General features: G+C 43.7%; 1 protein-coding gene across 1 annotated transcript in view; it reads right to left on the bottom strand.

Moving 5' to 3' along the window:
* Positions 1-6857: 6857 nt before the first annotated feature.
* Positions 6858-16942, bottom strand: part of RTBDN (retbindin) — a 38695-nt gene continuing 28610 nt past the window's right edge. Inside the window, exons 5-6 of the mRNA XM_040416031.1 lie at positions 9137-9224; positions 6858-7484 (exon numbers count right to left, since the gene is read on the bottom strand). Coding sequence (XP_040271965.1) covers positions 7206-7484; positions 9137-9224 — 367 coding nt within the window. The 3' untranslated portion in view covers positions 6858-7205. The remainder of the gene's footprint in view (positions 7485-9136; positions 9225-16942) is intronic.

Below are 16942 nucleotides of genomic sequence, written 5' to 3'. Positions count from 1 at the left end.
GGATCTCTTATAGATCCGATGGATAAAGGGGCAGAGATTAAAAAAAATAAAAAAAATTTGGGAAGCCTCTGTTGCAGCATTTAAGCCGGCCATTGCTGCCATTTCCGTTGGTACGTCCCTAAAACTTTGGTGGTGGAATTAGAAGCCACACAATTAACGGGGCACCCCTAGGGAGCAATTGCTTACCTCCTTCCCGACTATTGATAATGCTTTGGATTTTTGGCTGATGCTTCTGCGGACTCCTTAAGAATATCCGCAAGAGCTTCTGCCCTGTCTAACTCTGCCTGTAGAGCGATTTGTTTGCAGGGCTGGAATGGGAACGCTAGTTCAAGAGCTAAGCTTGTGCCATTCCATGTCAGGGCGAATCTTTTATTTGGGCCTGTTTTGATTGATTTGCTAGAGAAGGCTTCAGATATAAAAAAAAAAAAAAGGGCATCCCTTTTACCAGTCAGCAGCCCCCTAGGAGGTCCTTCAGTTCCAGGTTTAATAGGGACAGTTACAAAGGGAAGGAAAGGGCAAAACATCATGCAGGAGGTGCTAAAAAGGTGTTTCTTTTTTCTGGGTCAGATGCCTCAAAGAAACAACCCTAATGACGCCAGGCCCCCAGGTAGTCTTTCTTTTCCCATCAATGGCAGAAGATCTCCAACAGTCCCTGGATAAATTCTGTTATAAGAGAGGGCTTGAGACTAAAGTTCAAGTTTACTAAAAGAAAGTTTGGTTATAGCAAATTCAGTCAGATTTCCCAAAGTAGTTGGCTATTGTGGCAGAAGTTTTTCTTACCTCCTAGAGAAGAAGGTCCTAGTAGAGGTTCCAAAACGGGAGGTGGCCAAAGGGTTTTATTCAACCCTTTTTCTTGTCAAAAAACCGTATGGTTCTTTCCGGACTATAATAAGTTTGAAGTGTTTGAACCATTATCTAGTGTACGAGAGGTTTCGGATGGAATCCATCGGTGATAAACAATCTCTTTCCAGACTGCTTCATGGCCACTGTAGATGTGAGGGATGCGTATTATGTCACTATCCATCCCACACATAAGAGGTTTTTGAGGGTTGCAGTTCAGCTAAAGGAAAAGAGTCCTACTCTTTCAGTTCCAAGCCCTACCATTTGGGCTGTCTCAGGCCCCCGAGGGTCTTCACTAACATTGTATTAGAGATGATGGCCCATGTCCGGGAGAGGGAGGTAGTTATCATCCCCTACCTAGACGACTTTCTTATTGCCAAATCAAGTCAGATCCTTCTAGGACATATTGTTTGGTTGAGGGAGGTTCTAGAGAAACTGAGTTGAGATATAAATCTAAAACAACCAGTTTGTGCCCAAATCAGACTTGCAAATTCTTAGGGATGATCTTAGATTCCAGATCTGAGGTGCCTGCTACCCCTACAAAAGCTCTTTTGATCAAGTCAAAAGTTCATGTTCCTCTCTCCCGTCAGTCGGCTTCCTTGAGGGAAGCCATGTCTGTGCTGGGTCTCATGACAGCCGCTATTCCAGGGGTAGAATCGGCCCAGTATCATTCGAAGACTTCTCCAGCTTCAGATTCTGGAGGAGTGGGACAGGTGTATCTTTTCACTGGATGCAGAGATCTCTCTATCACCAAAAGATGTCAATTGCCACCCCTTGGATTCTACCGGAATCCCAGGAGCTCTGGCTCAGGAACCAGTTTTTCACCCACAGAAAATAAATCTTCTACTGACCGCCTGGCTGGCAGATTTTAAGAAAGAGAGGGCTTTCTGAAGATATTACCACTCTGTTGGCCAGTCATAAGGAGATCCCATCTTCCATTTATCTGAGAGTTTGCAGATTGCCAACAGACCAGTGGAGGTGCTGTCTGCGCCAGACATTCCACTTGTGTTAGATTTCTTACAGGAAGGATGCTCTCTTTGCGTTTAAGTTGGCAGAACACATTTGGGTTAGGACAGGGATAGGCAAACTGCGGCTCTCCAGCTGTTGTAAAACTACAAATTCCAGTATGACCAGTCTGCCAACAGCTATCAGCCTACAGCAGGGCATAATGGGATTTGTAGTTTTATAACAGCTGGAGAGCTTCAGTTTGCCCATCCCTGGGTTAGGAGATTGTGGCAGCAGTTTCTAAGTTGTCCCCGGTCTGTAAAATTAAGATTCCTCCTTGAGATCTAAACTTGGTTCTTTCGGCCCTCACTTCAGATCACTCACTTCAGCCTATCAGTATGATCTCCCTAAAATGACTCTCGCTTAAGCTTGCTTTTAGGTTTCACCGTTCGCAGGGGATAGTGTTACCATCCTGCTCTTCTTCTAAAAATAAAAAAGAGTCAGTATTCCATTGTTTGGACGTTAGGAGATGCATTGTTCAGTATCTGCAGGTCATGCAACCATGGAGGTCCTCCTCCCATTTGTTGCTCTTATATCAGGCTCCTGGTGTCTCCTCCTAGACCATAGATGGATTAGGCAGGCTTTTGCCTTTAGCATATTCTTCTAAGGGAGTTCCTTCACCTTCAGGGTTCGGGGCCCACTCTACTAGGTCAGTCTCCACTTCCTGGGCAGAGAGGGCTTCCGCTTCCATAGAGCAGTTCTGTGGAGCAGCCACCTGGAGTTCTACTCACACTTTCTTTAGGCACTATAGACTTCAGCTCCCTTCTAATGAAGGCCTTACTTTTGGTTGTAAGGTGCTTCAAGCTGTTGTCCCACCCTAGATGGGATTCTTGCCTATTTTCCAGGGGTGCTGTCATAGGTGAAGGGGAAAATTTAGATTACACTTACTGGTAATCGGTTTTCTTTGAGCCTATGACAGCCCCACATAATTCCCTTCCCTAAAAATGCTTTCTCTATGAAAAAATAAATAAATAAATAAATGAAAATTACAATTTTATTATAAGAAAGTTGGATAGAATATAAGAAGGTTTTATTAGGATGTTGTGTTCCTTAGTTCTTGGAAAAGGACTGGGGACAGAGGGGGTGGACCCTCTTTTAAAGTGATTCTGTTTCCTGTCCTGAGGAGGAGGAGGTGGTCTCTCCAGGGGGTGCTGTCGTAGGCTCAAAGAAAACCGATTGCCGGTAAGTGTAATCTAAATTTTTTGGCCTAAATGCAAACAGCTATGTGCAACAGAAAACTAACACTGCACATCACCCTGAACACACCATCACCACTGTGACATAAGGTGGTGGCATCATCATGCTGCGGGGAAGCTTTTCTTCAGCAGAGACAGGGAAGCTGGTCAGAGCCGATGGGAAGATGGATGGAGCTAAATACAGGGCAATCCTGGAGGAAAACCTGGTCGAGGCTGCAAAAGATGAGACTGGGGCGTAGGTTCACCTTCCTGCAGGACAACAACCCCAAACATCCAGCCAGAGCTACTTGGTTTTCCTTCCTTTGAGGGATATCTGGCTTTCACTGTGTTGAAGACCCATAACTGGGGCTCCACGGATATTTTGCATATTACTGTTTCCCAGGGAGCTTTGCACTTTGGATTGCTGTGTCGAGACTCTTAAATGAGGCTCCACAGTGTTTTCTGTAGCTGGTCTCCCTAAGATCAGCCATTGTTTTGTTTGAGCCAGAGCTACAATGGAATGGTTTAGAACAAAGCATATTCATGTGTTAGAATGGCCTAGTCACAGTCCAGACCTAAATCTCACTTAGAATCTGTGACAAGACTTGATAATTGCGGTTCACGGACGCTCTCCATCCAATCTGACTGAGCGCGAGCTATTGTACAAAGAAGGATGGGCAAAAATTCCAGCCGCTAGATGTGTAAAGCTGGTTGAGACATAACCCCAAAAGACCTGCAGCTGTAATTGCAGCAAAACGTGGTCCTACAAAGTGTTGACTCAGGGGGGCTGAATACAAATGCACGCCACACTTCCCAGATTTTTATTTATTTAAAATTTTGGAAACCATGTATCATTTTCTACTCACTTCACGCATACTTGCTACTTTGTGTTGGTCTATCACAGAAAAAACAAAATAACGTGGTCATAAAAGGTAGAGAAGTGCTCAAAATCTGCGCTGTAGCGCATATATATATATATAATCGGGGGAGGTAATCCTGCACATGTGATCCGTTGCTAACAGCAATCCCCAGCAAAAATGCATACGGTGGAGGATGTCGGCAGCGGACCACATGTATTACAGAGACATCCTACACTAGATAGTCAAATGTGTGGATGTAATTGGCTATATAAAGCAAACATTTACAGAGCATGTACATGTTTGCCTGGAGGTGTGGCAACTCCAGGTTTGAATGTACCTTGATTTTGATTTGATGGTAACATTCAGGTACACCTGTGTGGCCTGCGTTACTTGAGCCGGTGATAGGTGGGACTCACAGCCTCCTCCCACCGTATGTGTGATTTCACTCTGGAGGTAACTGGGAGCTTCTGGCTGTGAGTCGGACTCTATGCCCCTATCCATATTTGCTCATATGGCATAGATAGGTTAGCGTTAGGTCCCGTGCCACTTTGAGAGACCTTGACGGGGTGCGCGGGCTCTGGTATGTTCTTGATATAAGAATATATCGTCAAAAGTCTCATTTTAATATCAGTGTGAGGGTTTAGCCATATATTTGTCAATTGCATATTGTAGTGCACCATATTTTTTCTCTGTAAATGTCTATCACAGAAAATCCCAATAAAATACATTTAAGTTTGTGGGTGTAATGTGGAAAAGTTCAAGGGGTATGAGTACTTTGTCGAGGCACTGTATATATTTTAATCTAAAAGGTCCCAATTTCTGTACTGTGTAATTTTTTAACCTCTTACCAGACATGTGCCAGGAACATGTTAATATAAGTGCTGTCTTTGGTGGAGCTGTGCACTCCTGCATACAGTGCTATCTGTGCACTCCTGCATACAGTGCTATCTGTGCACTCCTGCATACAGTGCTATCTGTGCACTCCTGCATACAGTGCTATCTGTGCACTCCTGCATACAGTGCTATCTGTGCACTCCTGCATACAGTGCTATCTGTGCACTCCTGCATACAGTGCTATCTGTGCACTCCTGCATACAGTGCTATCTGTGCACTCCTGCATACAGTGCTATCTGTGCACTCCTGCATACAGTGCTATCTGTGCACTCCTGCATACAGTGCTATCTGTGCACTCCTGCATACAGTGCTATCTGTGCACTCCTGCATACAGTGCACTCCTGCATACAGTGCTATCTGTGCACTCCTGCATACAGTGCTATCTGTGCACTCCTGCATACAGTGCTATCTGTGCACTCCTGCATACAGTGCTATCTGTGCACTCCTGCATACAGTGCTATCTGTGCACTCCTGCATACAGTGCTATCTGTGCACTCCTGCATACAGTGCTGTCTGTGCACTCCTGCATACAGTGCTGTCTGTGCACTCCTGCATACAGTGCTATCTGTGCACTCCTGCATACAGTGCTGTCTGTGCACTCCTGCATACAGTGCTATCTGTGCACTCCTGCATACAGTGCTATCTGTGCACTCCTGCATACAGTGCTATCTGTTCACTCCTGCATACAGTGCTATCTGTTCACTCCTGCATACAGTGCTATCTGTTCACTCCTGCATACAGTGCTATCTGTTCACTCCTGCATACAGTGCTATCTGTTCACTCCTGCATACAGTGCTATCTGTTCACTCCTGCATACAGTGCTATCTGCAGGATCGGGCTGTACTTTGATAAAAAACTGAAATGATTTAAACGCCTCCCTCATATACAGCGTTCCCTGTGCAGGAGGAGCTCAGAGGTGTGCAGAAAGGACACAGACTGCATAAAAAGCTCCCTTCTCCCCAAAAAAGAGGTTCCTGTCTACATCCACATGCGTATAACATTCTGTTGCATTGGCGGTTGATGCTCTGGCAATACTACACACCTACCATATGATTAAATATAACATAACTTGATTATCAGAGATAAAAACTACAGTAGAAAAAGTACGGTTCCCCCTGAGGTGTGGAGGCACGGACAGAAACACCACGCAAGCTCTCCGTAGTGCTTCCGTGGGGCTCCGATCCGTGCTTCCGTTCCGCATCTCTGTTATGGCGGACCCATTCAAGTGAATGGGACTGCATCCGTGATGCAGAGTGCACTCGGGCCGTTGCCCGTGTATTGCGGACCCGCCATATGCGGGCCGCAATACGACCACGGGCACACAACGGCCCTGTGCATGAGCCCTTATACGTATGACACTGGCTGACCTGCTACATGTGTACTTGGCAGCTGAAGGCATCTGTGTTGACACCAGGTTCATATGTGTCCACATTGCCGTTACACTTAGAGGCTCTGCGCTCTCTGCAACTGCCACGCCCTCTGCACTTTGACAGGACCAGGCGTGATGACATTTATACTGTCTGGTCCTGCCAATCAAAATGAAGTGGGCACGGCAGTTGCAGAGAGAGCTGAGCCTCTAGGTGTAATGGTAACGCCCCCGTTGCTCCTAGAGACTCATTTGCACAAATTAAAACATAATTTTTCTCAGCAGTGCGGGCACATAGGAACATGGGACCAACACAGATGCCTTCAGCTGCTAAGCGCACATGTAACGGGTCAGCCGGGTTCATAGGTTAAGTCTAGAGAGCCAGAAGATGGTGCAAATATTTTGCTCAAATCTACACCTCACAGTCAGCTTGGATTAAATTTTCTGATTTTCAGGTCTCATGTGCTAAACTTGCAACTATCTTTTTTTAGACTGGCGTAACCGTGGCCCACAGAATTAAGGGGGTTGTCCCACGGAAAAATCTTCCATTTTAATTAGCACCTCTATGCACATCCAGCCCCATCATGAGGTCAATGAGTCCGGGGTGTTCCCGCCAGGATCACTGTGTGATGTCTGACACGGCTTACTAGAAAAAGACCAAGCTTGACAGAAGCATACTTCAATTATATATGTGTTTATTAATATTTTCTGATTTGATGGAGGTATGTACGTCTCTCCAAACATCATTTTACAGGCCACCTCTGCTCGCTGGTGAAAATTTAGGATCAAAGTGATTGCTTGGGGGTGGGGGGGTGGGGGGGTGGGGAGAGGTCCATGAATGGGCAGTAGGGGGTCACACAGAGCATTGGCATGTATGATTAAAAGCTCTTTGGCTGTGATTGTGCTTGCAGAGATGTGTCTTGGTTCTGCTGCTGGAGTCCGGTCAGGTCTATCTTGTCTTCAACTTTGGTAAAACTTTAGGCAATGCGAAGGTCTTTTAGGGGACTGGTATTGGGGAAGGAAATGGGGAGGTGGGTGAGACTGCAACAAGGAACCTGGTTTCCATTAAACGCCGTTACCGCTGCCACTACCATCCAGATCTAGTTGGACACTTCTCTTACGCAAAGCTCTTTTCACCCGTGGAATATTGTGAGGGTCCTGAAAACACATCTCTGGATATCCGGATGACCCTTCCTGGGTGTGGTCTAGCTCTGCATGGGTGGAGCCTAGCTGTGCAGCATCAGCTCCTTCTCCTGGTGGGGTGATGCAGAAGCACCGCTCGGTCATTGTTACAAACGAATGTTTCCAGATGGTGTCACACATCTGATCTCCTGATCTAAATTTCTGCAAGGGAATCATCGGGATATTGGTTTATTAACAAAGGACATCCTGAATTGAATTGACCACAAACGCTTGCTTGTATTAATAACTGTTATTTCCAGACAAATGCACGCAGCCAAGCCATTGCTACATTTCTTGCCCAGATATATCTCTGCCAATGACAATATTCTCTCTATATCTCTCTCTATGACAGTACTAGCAGACTTGCATTTACGTTATACCACAGATGTCTTTTTTTTTTCTTTTTTAAGCTAAAATTTTATGTAAATTTTATTGTAGTCGGATACCTGTTTTTCTGATACACTGCTCCAATATTCCCTGTATGTACATCAGATTGAAAGACAACATGCTGGCTTCCACTAGAGGGAGCTGAAGAGCTTACTGCATACAGGCTTACAGCCTCCCCCTAGTGGTTGAAAAGTAGTTTCCCATAGTTTCTAATCCCAGAGTGTTCCTTTAGGGCGCTGTCATACACAGGCCAAAAAATGCCTGACTTACTTAGTGTCTTTCTTTTTTTTGTTATTTTTCTAAATAGGAAATTAGGTATTGTCACTTTCTCTATAGAGGAAAATACATTGGTACAATAATGCCATTAAAAATGCAGATTTTACATATGTTTTTTTTTTAAAGCTACGAAAGAAAAAATATCAGGCCCATAGCATGCTGAAATTTAAAAAAAAAAACTGCCACTGACCCAAAAAAACACTATGTAAAAAAAAAAGGCCTATTTGTCCTGCGTTATTTCCCATAGACTTCCATACAGCCTTCCTAACAAAAACACACGCAGGAACCGCCAGCCAAAGAAACGCACCAAAAACCGTGAAACCCCTAAACAAACACCAGAAAAAAAACTAAAAATAAAAACTAAAAGGGATTCTGTGGGATCAGTGTCCAGTCTACACTGTGCAGAAGGTGGACCGAGGCTTTTCACACTGATGGGATAGAAAAGGCTTTTGCAATTCCAAGACCCTAATAGGATCAGTAGTCCAGACCACCCCATCCTCAAGCTGGGATAAGTGCCACTCGCAGACAGGATTGCTTTAGGACAGGCATGCTCAACCTGCGGCTCTCCAAAACTACAACTCCCATCATTCCCTGACAGCCTACAACTATCATCCTACAGAAGGGCATCGTGGGAGTTGTAGTTTTACAACAGCTGGAGGGCCGCAGGTTGAGCATGCCTGCTTTAGGATAAGGCCGCGTTCACATCCCCGTTTATTTTTCAATTCTTCTGAGAAAAATAAAGAAAAAAAACTTTTTTATTTATTTTAAGCATCCATCATGTTCATTCCTGCACATTTGACATCCGTTTTAGCCATTTCTGTCTAAGATCCGTTATTTTAGATGGGAAAAAAAAGGCATGCATGCAGGATTTTTTTTTTTCATCTAAAATAACGGATTTCAGGCGGAAATGGCTAAAACGGATGCCTAAAATACAGAATCTGGTGAACCCGGACTAATGGAATCACACAGAGCTACATGCTGCATGTTAGGATTGTTGTAAGAATTCCTTTTGGAGATGATGAGGCTGATACTGGTTAGCTGATGGTTTCTGGTGCCCCAGCCTGCACGCACGTAGTAGAGCTCCTGAGATGGGAAATGGCCAAGTGCGATGGGAATATAAATGTATCTCTGTATGGGGTACATGCACCCACCTGTTTGTATGTGATGCAGCCTTTGCTGCAGTTTTTTTTGAGGTCTGTAGTTGCTGAACATATTAAATCTTCTTTACATGCGTCATACCTGTAAGGGAAAAGGAATATGACATCATAGAATGGCTGAGCGGTGCAGTTTACTCTCTGCTTACACAGTAATTACCATATAACATAAACTGTACTTAACATAATCTCCTTAATCCGGAAAACAACTTCCACGCTTGCAGACACTTCCAATTCCTGACTGTTCCCCTCCTGTTTGTCAGCAGATCTAAGACTGTTCACAGTTTTATTACAGCCTGTGGTTAATGCTCTATAGATCATATACAGGCTGCACTTCTGTTCTGCTGATGGTTTTGCAGATTCTGTGTAGGTAATAGGTTAGGCCTCATGCACATGACCGTATTTTGTTTCCGTGTCCGTTCCGCTTTTTTTTGCGGATAGGATGCGGACCCGATCATTTCAATGGGTCTGCAAAAAAGTATGTCCGTTCCAAAAAAAAATAGTGCATGTCCTATTTTTTTCTACTTTGCGGACAAGGATAGGCATTATTACAATGAATCCGCAAAAAAAACGGATCCGCAAAAAAAAAAACGGATGCCATACGGAACGGCATCCGTTTTTTTTGCGGATCCGCAATTTGCGGACCGCAAAACACATACGGTCGTGTGCATGTAGCCTTACTGTATTTACTTGTATTCTAAACAGATGTCATGCAGAAAGCGTTTGCACAACACTTCTGACAGGAATGCCCTATGTACAGGAACATACTATAATACTGCCTCCTATGTACAAGAATATAACTACTATAATACTGCCTCCTATGTACAAGAATATAACTACTATAATACTGCCTCCTATGTACAAGAATATAACTACTATAATACTGCCTCCTATGTACAAGAATATAACTGCTATAATACTGCTCCTATGTACAAGAATATAACTGCTATAATACTGCCTCCTATGTACAAGAATATAACTACTATAATACTGCCTCCTATGTACAAGAATATAACTACTATAATACTGCTCCTATGTACAAGAATATAGCTACTATAATACTGCCTCCTATGTACAAGAATATAACTACTATAATACTGCCTCCTATGTACAAGAATATAACTACTATAATACTGCTCCTATGTACAAGAATATAGCTACTATAATACTGCCTCCTATGTACAAGAATATAACTACTATAATACTGCTCCTATGTACAAGAATATAGCTACTATAATACTGCCTCCTATGTACAAGAATATAACTACTATAATACTGCCTCCTATGTACAAGAATATAACTACTATAATATTGCCTCCTATGTACAAGAATATAACTACTATAATACTGCTTCTATGTACAGGAATATAACTACTATAATACTGCTCCTATGTACAAGAATATAACTACTATAATATTGCCTCCTATGTACAAGAATATAACTACTATAATACTGCTTCTATGTACAAGAATATAACTACTATAATACTGCTCCTATGTACAAGAATATAACTACTATAATACTGCTCCTATGTACAAGAATATAACTACTATAATACTGCCTCCTATGTACAGGAATATAACTACTATAATACTGCTCCTATGTACAAGAATATAACTACTATAATACTGCCTCCTATGTACAAGAATATAACTACTATAATACTGCTCCTATGTACAAGAATATAACTACTATAATACTGCCTCCTATGTACAAGAATATAACTACTATAATACTGCTCCTATGTACAGGAATATAACTACTATAATACTGCTCCTATGTACAAGAATATAACTACTATAATACTGCCTCCTATGTACAAGAATATAACTACTATAATACTGCCTCCTATGTACAAGAATATAACTACTATAATACTGCCTTCTATGTACAAGAATATAACTACTATAATACTGCCTCCTATGTACAAGAATATAACTACTATAATACTGCTCCTATGTACAAGAATATAGCTACTATAATACTGCCTCCTATGTACAAGAATATAACTACTATAATACTGCTCCTATGTACAAGAATATAACTACTATAATACTGCCTCCTATGTACAAGAATATAACTACTATAATACTGCTTCTATGTACAAGAATATAGCTACTATAATACTGCATACTATATACAAGAATATAGCTACTGTAATACTGCCTACTATATACAAGAATATAGCTACTATAATACTGCCTCCTATGTACAAGAATATAACTACTATAATACTGCTTCTATGTACAAGAATATAGCTACTATAATACTGCATACTATATACAAGAATATAGCTACTATAATACTGCCTCCTATATACAAGATTATAACTACTATAATACTGCTCCTATATACAAGAATATAACTACTATAATACTGCTCCTATATACAAGAATATAACTACTATAATTCTGCTCCTATGTACAAGAATATAACTACTATAATACTGCTCCTATGTACAAGAATATAACTACTATAATACTGCTTCTATGTACAAGAATATAACTACTAAAATACTGCTTCTACGTACAAGAATACAATTACTATAATACTGCTCCTACGTACAAGAATATAACTACTATAATACTGCCTCCTATGTACAAGAATATAACTACTATAATACTGCCTCCTATGTACAAGAATATAACTACTATAATACTGCCTCCTATGTACAAGAATATAACTACTATAATACTGCCTCCTATGTACAAGAATATAACTGCTATAATACTGCTCCTATGTACAAGAATATAACTGCTATAATACTGCCTCCTATGTACAAGAATATAACTACTATAATACTGCCTCCTATGTACAAGAATATAACTACTATAATACTGCTCCTATGTACAAGAATATAGCTACTATAATACTGCCTCCTATGTACAAGAATATAACTACTATAATACTGCCTCCTATGTACAAGAATATAACTACTATAATACTGCTCCTATGTACAAGAATATAGCTACTATAATACTGCCTCCTATGTACAAGAATATAACTACTATAATACTGCTCCTATGTACAAGAATATAGCTACTATAATACTGCCTCCTATGTACAAGAATATAACTACTATAATACTGCCTCCTATGTACAAGAATATAACTACTATAATATTGCCTCCTATGTACAAGAATATAACTACTATAATACTGCTTCTATGTACAGGAATATAACTACTATAATACTGCTCCTATGTACAAGAATATAACTACTATAATATTGCCTCCTATGTACAAGAATATAACTACTATAATACTGCTTCTATGTACAAGAATATAACTACTATAATACTGCTCCTATGTACAAGAATATAACTACTATAATACTGCTCCTATGTACAAGAATATAACTACTATAATACTGCCTCCTATGTACAAGAATATAACTACTATAATACTGCTCCTATGTACAAGAATATAGCTACTATAATACTGCCTACTATATACAAGAATATAGCTACTATAATACTGCTCCTATGTACAAGAATATAGCTACTATAGGGGGGCGGAGCCTGACCTTGGAGCTGAATGGTTGCTTGTTCCTGAGCTCCTCTCCCTGGCAGCTATTATAGCCCCTTTTATTAGCTATTTACTCGGTGCCAATGGGGAAACCAGGCAAGGATCGACACCCTGAGACTCCAGAGCCGACTGGGGCCCGTTCCAGGCAACCGGAGATGGATAAATACCTCAAGAAACAGTCCAGGAATCCTGCTGTTGAAACAACCAGAAGGGCTCGGCAGCTCTCAGAAGCAGAGGAAGGCTCTGAGGCAGGAAGCACTTATGATGTATCAGATTGCAGACCACTGCGAACAAACTCCTCACTCTCCAAAACAGATCTCAAGAACATTCTGGAATCTGCTCTTGCACCTCTTAAAAAAGACTTGGAGGAGATAAAAGGAGACCTGCGGCAAATTGGGAATCGTGTGGAGTCCCTGGAGCTAGCACAGGAAGCCATCCTGGTGCATGAGGGTAAGACCCGTGCAGCCCTGCAAACCCACAGAGACTTGCTAAACGACGCGCTGATGCGCATAGAGGATCAGGAGAACCGGAGCCGGCGGCGAAATATTCGCATCCGCGGCCTACCCGAAAATATTGCGATTGACGCGCTTCATTCAGTTGCATGCAAAATTTTCTCCTCCCTGCTGGGAGCTGAGAGAGCAGCTCCGATTGTGATCGAGCGCATCCACAGGGCCTTAAGGCCCAAGCCAAAACCTGGTGAGCCGCCGCGGGATGTTGTTTGCGGCATATTAAGCTACGTGGACACTGCTGCACTGCTCAAGGCGGGAAGGGAGGCCGACCGCATCATGTACGGTGAGACCCCAGTCCTATTCTTTCAGGATCTGGCCCCCTCCACCTTAGCCAAGAGGCGCATCGTGAAGCCGCTCCTAGAGGCCCTTAAAGCCACAGCTACGCCATTCCGATGGCTCTATCCCTTCGGTCTGGCCATCTTGAAAAACGGGAGGCAGTATACGGTGCGGACCCCGGGTGACCTGAAAGCTATTTGGGGCCCTCTTGGGATTGAACCCATCACAGTTCCCTCGTGGATGCCGGCTGATCAAGGGGATCCCCTGCCTACCCCTCCGGGTATAGATTCGTGGCAGCAAGTTTCACCTTCCAGAGCTGGGAAACAAGGAAAAGGCCGGTCGCAAGCACCTGTTACCTGACTCTGTTCCGGGAGGCGCTGAAGGCGCTTTTGTTCACTCTTCACTGAGTTCAATGTTCTGTGACTTTGCTGGGTCCCAGGACGTAGGAACTCTGTCTGGCTCTGTCTGAGCTGAATTTTCATCGTTTGTCCATTGGTTTTGGACTTATTTTAGGTCTTGGCCCACTGCCCCGTTCTCATGGGTTTTGGGCCTGACCCTATGCTTTACTACCTTGCCTGCATGAGATGCGGGTTACGAGCTGTGCATTAGAGCACTGAACGCACTGTTAGTTATGCGGGGGTTATATGTCTGCACTGTTGTCAGTTATGTTACTGATTATGTCCTCTCCCTCACCCCCGGTGGCCCCACAAGAGCCCCCCTCTGATAGATCCCGGCTGTCCGCCGCTATGAAAAAGGATCTCCATTGTGTCAGATGCTGGGTGGGGTCACGCGCTCCCTGTCCATGGGGAGACATTCTTTGTTATTTGGGTTGTGTTACTGTCTCATTTGTTATGTCTTTTATTTTTCTTTTGACTTTCCCTTCCTCCTCATTCCTCCCTCTCTTCTCCTTACTCCGTCCGTGGCTTTCCAGACTGGATGTCCTCTTGCTCTGGGCCGACTGGCCTCCTCTGTCTTTACTATGGCCTCTATTGTAGTTGCCTCATTGAATGCCAAGGGTCTGAACGAGCCATGTAAGCGGTCTCAGGTGCTCTCCTTGTTACTGAAAGATGAAGCCTCCGTTGTATTCCTCCAAGAAACTCATTTTAAATCAGGGAAGATCCCGAAATTGTCCCAAAACGCATTCTCACAATGGTTTCATAGCTCTTTTGCCTCGGCTAGCAGGGGTGTCAGCGTGGCCGTCCACAAGCGCCTACCCTTCAAACACTCCGCTGTCCTTGCGGACACTGATGGTCGCTTCTTATTCGTTAAGGGGCACATCGCTGATGCGCCTGTTACCCTGGCTAATTTATATGCCCCTAATAGGGGTCAGATCCCCTGGCTCGTTCGGACTCTTGAGCAATTACAGGCTTTTAGTGAGGGCATGCTCATATTAGGAGGTGACTTTAATGTGACTATGGAGCCTGACCTTGACTCGTCCTCTCAGAGGTCTGAGTTATCCCACAAACTTCTGCGACGTCTGAAGACTGCGCTGAAGAAGTTGCGGGTTATTGATGTGTGGCGCACTATGCATCCCTCTGGTAGGGATTACACGTTTTATTCAAACGCTAAAAAATCCTTCCATAGGTTGGATTACTTGTTTTTATCCTCCCCCCATATTTCTCAGGTGGTAGACACGAGGATTGGGAACATTACGCTTTCTGATCACGCCCCAGTATTTCTCCGAGTGTCTATGACAGCTCTTCCTAAACGAGAGAGAATATGGCGTCTTAATGACACATTGATCTCCGACCCTACCAATGCAGCTAGAATCTCCCGGATTATGTCTGAATTCTTCTCTCTTAATGCTGTGGGCGACCCTCCTCCCTCCCCCTCCATCTTGTGGGAGACTCATAAGGCAGTGGTTAGAGGAGAATTAATTTCCCTGGGCTCGCATGTTAAAAAGTTGCGCTCCAAGGCTGTAGATGACCTGCTGTCCCGCATAGCGAGTCTTGAACTGACCCATAAGCAAACCCAGGCTCAGGCTGTGGCTGCTGAATTAGCGGAGGCTAGGACGGGACTGAAAAACTTGCTCAACGCCAAATCAGCTAAACTTATATTCCGCTCCAGGTTTAAAGCTTATGCTCATGGGAACAAAGGGAATAAACTGATGTCTGCCATGGCTAAGCAACGCCACGCGGATTCATTTATCCCTGCTATTCTAGATGCGAAAGGCAATAAGCACAAGTCGACTCACGATATAGCGAAAGCGTTTAGTGCTTTCTATGCGGATCTATATAACCTCCCCACTCCAGACCGTCCTGGTTCAGCCTCTATTGAGCAAGCCACAGATGAGTTCCTGTCCACTCTGAAGCTGCCCTCTGTTAGTCCCCTACAAGCTTCCCAACTAGTCGCCCCTGTGTCAAGAGAGGAAATTGGCAAGGTCCTTTCCTCCATTCCTTCAGGTAAAAGTCCAGGCCCGGATGGACTCCCTATATCGTATTACAAGACCTTTAAAGACGTTTTGACTCCTCACTTTCAGGCACTCTGTAATTTCCTCCTGTCTGGAGGCTCTCTACCCCCCCAAACGTTAGAGGCCCACATAACTATAATCCATAAAGAAAACAAAGACCCCCTCCACTGTGGCAGTTATCGCCCGATTTCACTGCTAAATGCGGATGTCAAGTGGTGGGCCAAGATTCTGGCGCAGCGAATACAGCTGATCCTGCCGGATCTTATTGATAGCGAGCAAGTGGGGTTTGTGCGCGGCAGACAGGGCTGTGAAAACACGATACGTTTGCTCCATCTTATGGATTGGGCTAGAAGCTCCTCTACGCCTCTGGCTTTGCTGAGCACGGACGCGGAGAAGGCCTTCGACAGGGTCGGTTGGCATTATATGTCGCGGGCCCTGTCGAGGTTTGGTTTCCCAGACTCGTTTATATCTGCGATCTTCACTCTGTACTCAGCCCCGTCTGCCAAACTCAAAATAAATGGTACGCTTTCTCCCTCCTTTTCCATATCCAATGGGACGAGGCAGGGGTGTCCTCTCTCCCCATCTCTGTTTGTCATAGTGATGGAGACTTTGCTGTGTAAGATCCGGCAGGATCCTGCGGTTAGGGGCTTGACCATTGATTCTCGGACCCACTTGACAGCCGCATTTGCAGATGACCTACTTATCATGACCTCCAATCCCGAAACATCCTTCCCTAGGCTTTTGTCTCTTTTTGAGGAGTTTGGCTATGTGTCAAACTTTAAAATCAACTATAGCAAGTCAATGGCACTAAACGTTACTTGTCCAGAATCGGTTAAAGAGGCCCTTCAGAATACTACCCCCTTTCACTGGGCTACAAAAGACATAGTATTTTTGGGAGTGCACGTCCCGGCTCAGGCGAAGGACTTATTTGCTCTGAATTATGCCCCCTTATTGTCCTCAGTTAGGAAGCAGCTGCACTCTATTAGACTGCCGTTTATTTCCTGGTGTGGCAAGAGGAACTACCTCAAGACCTTTATAGCTCCTAAATTTTTGTACCTTCTGCAGGTGTTGCCTATCTGG

This window comes from Bufo bufo, chromosome 1 (genome assembly GCF_905171765.1).
Source record: "Bufo bufo chromosome 1, aBufBuf1.1, whole genome shotgun sequence".
Lineage (NCBI taxonomy): Eukaryota > Metazoa > Chordata > Amphibia > Anura > Bufonidae > Bufo > Bufo bufo.
Note: the sequence above shows the minus strand (reverse complement) of the source record. Positions and strands in the feature narration are given on the sequence as shown.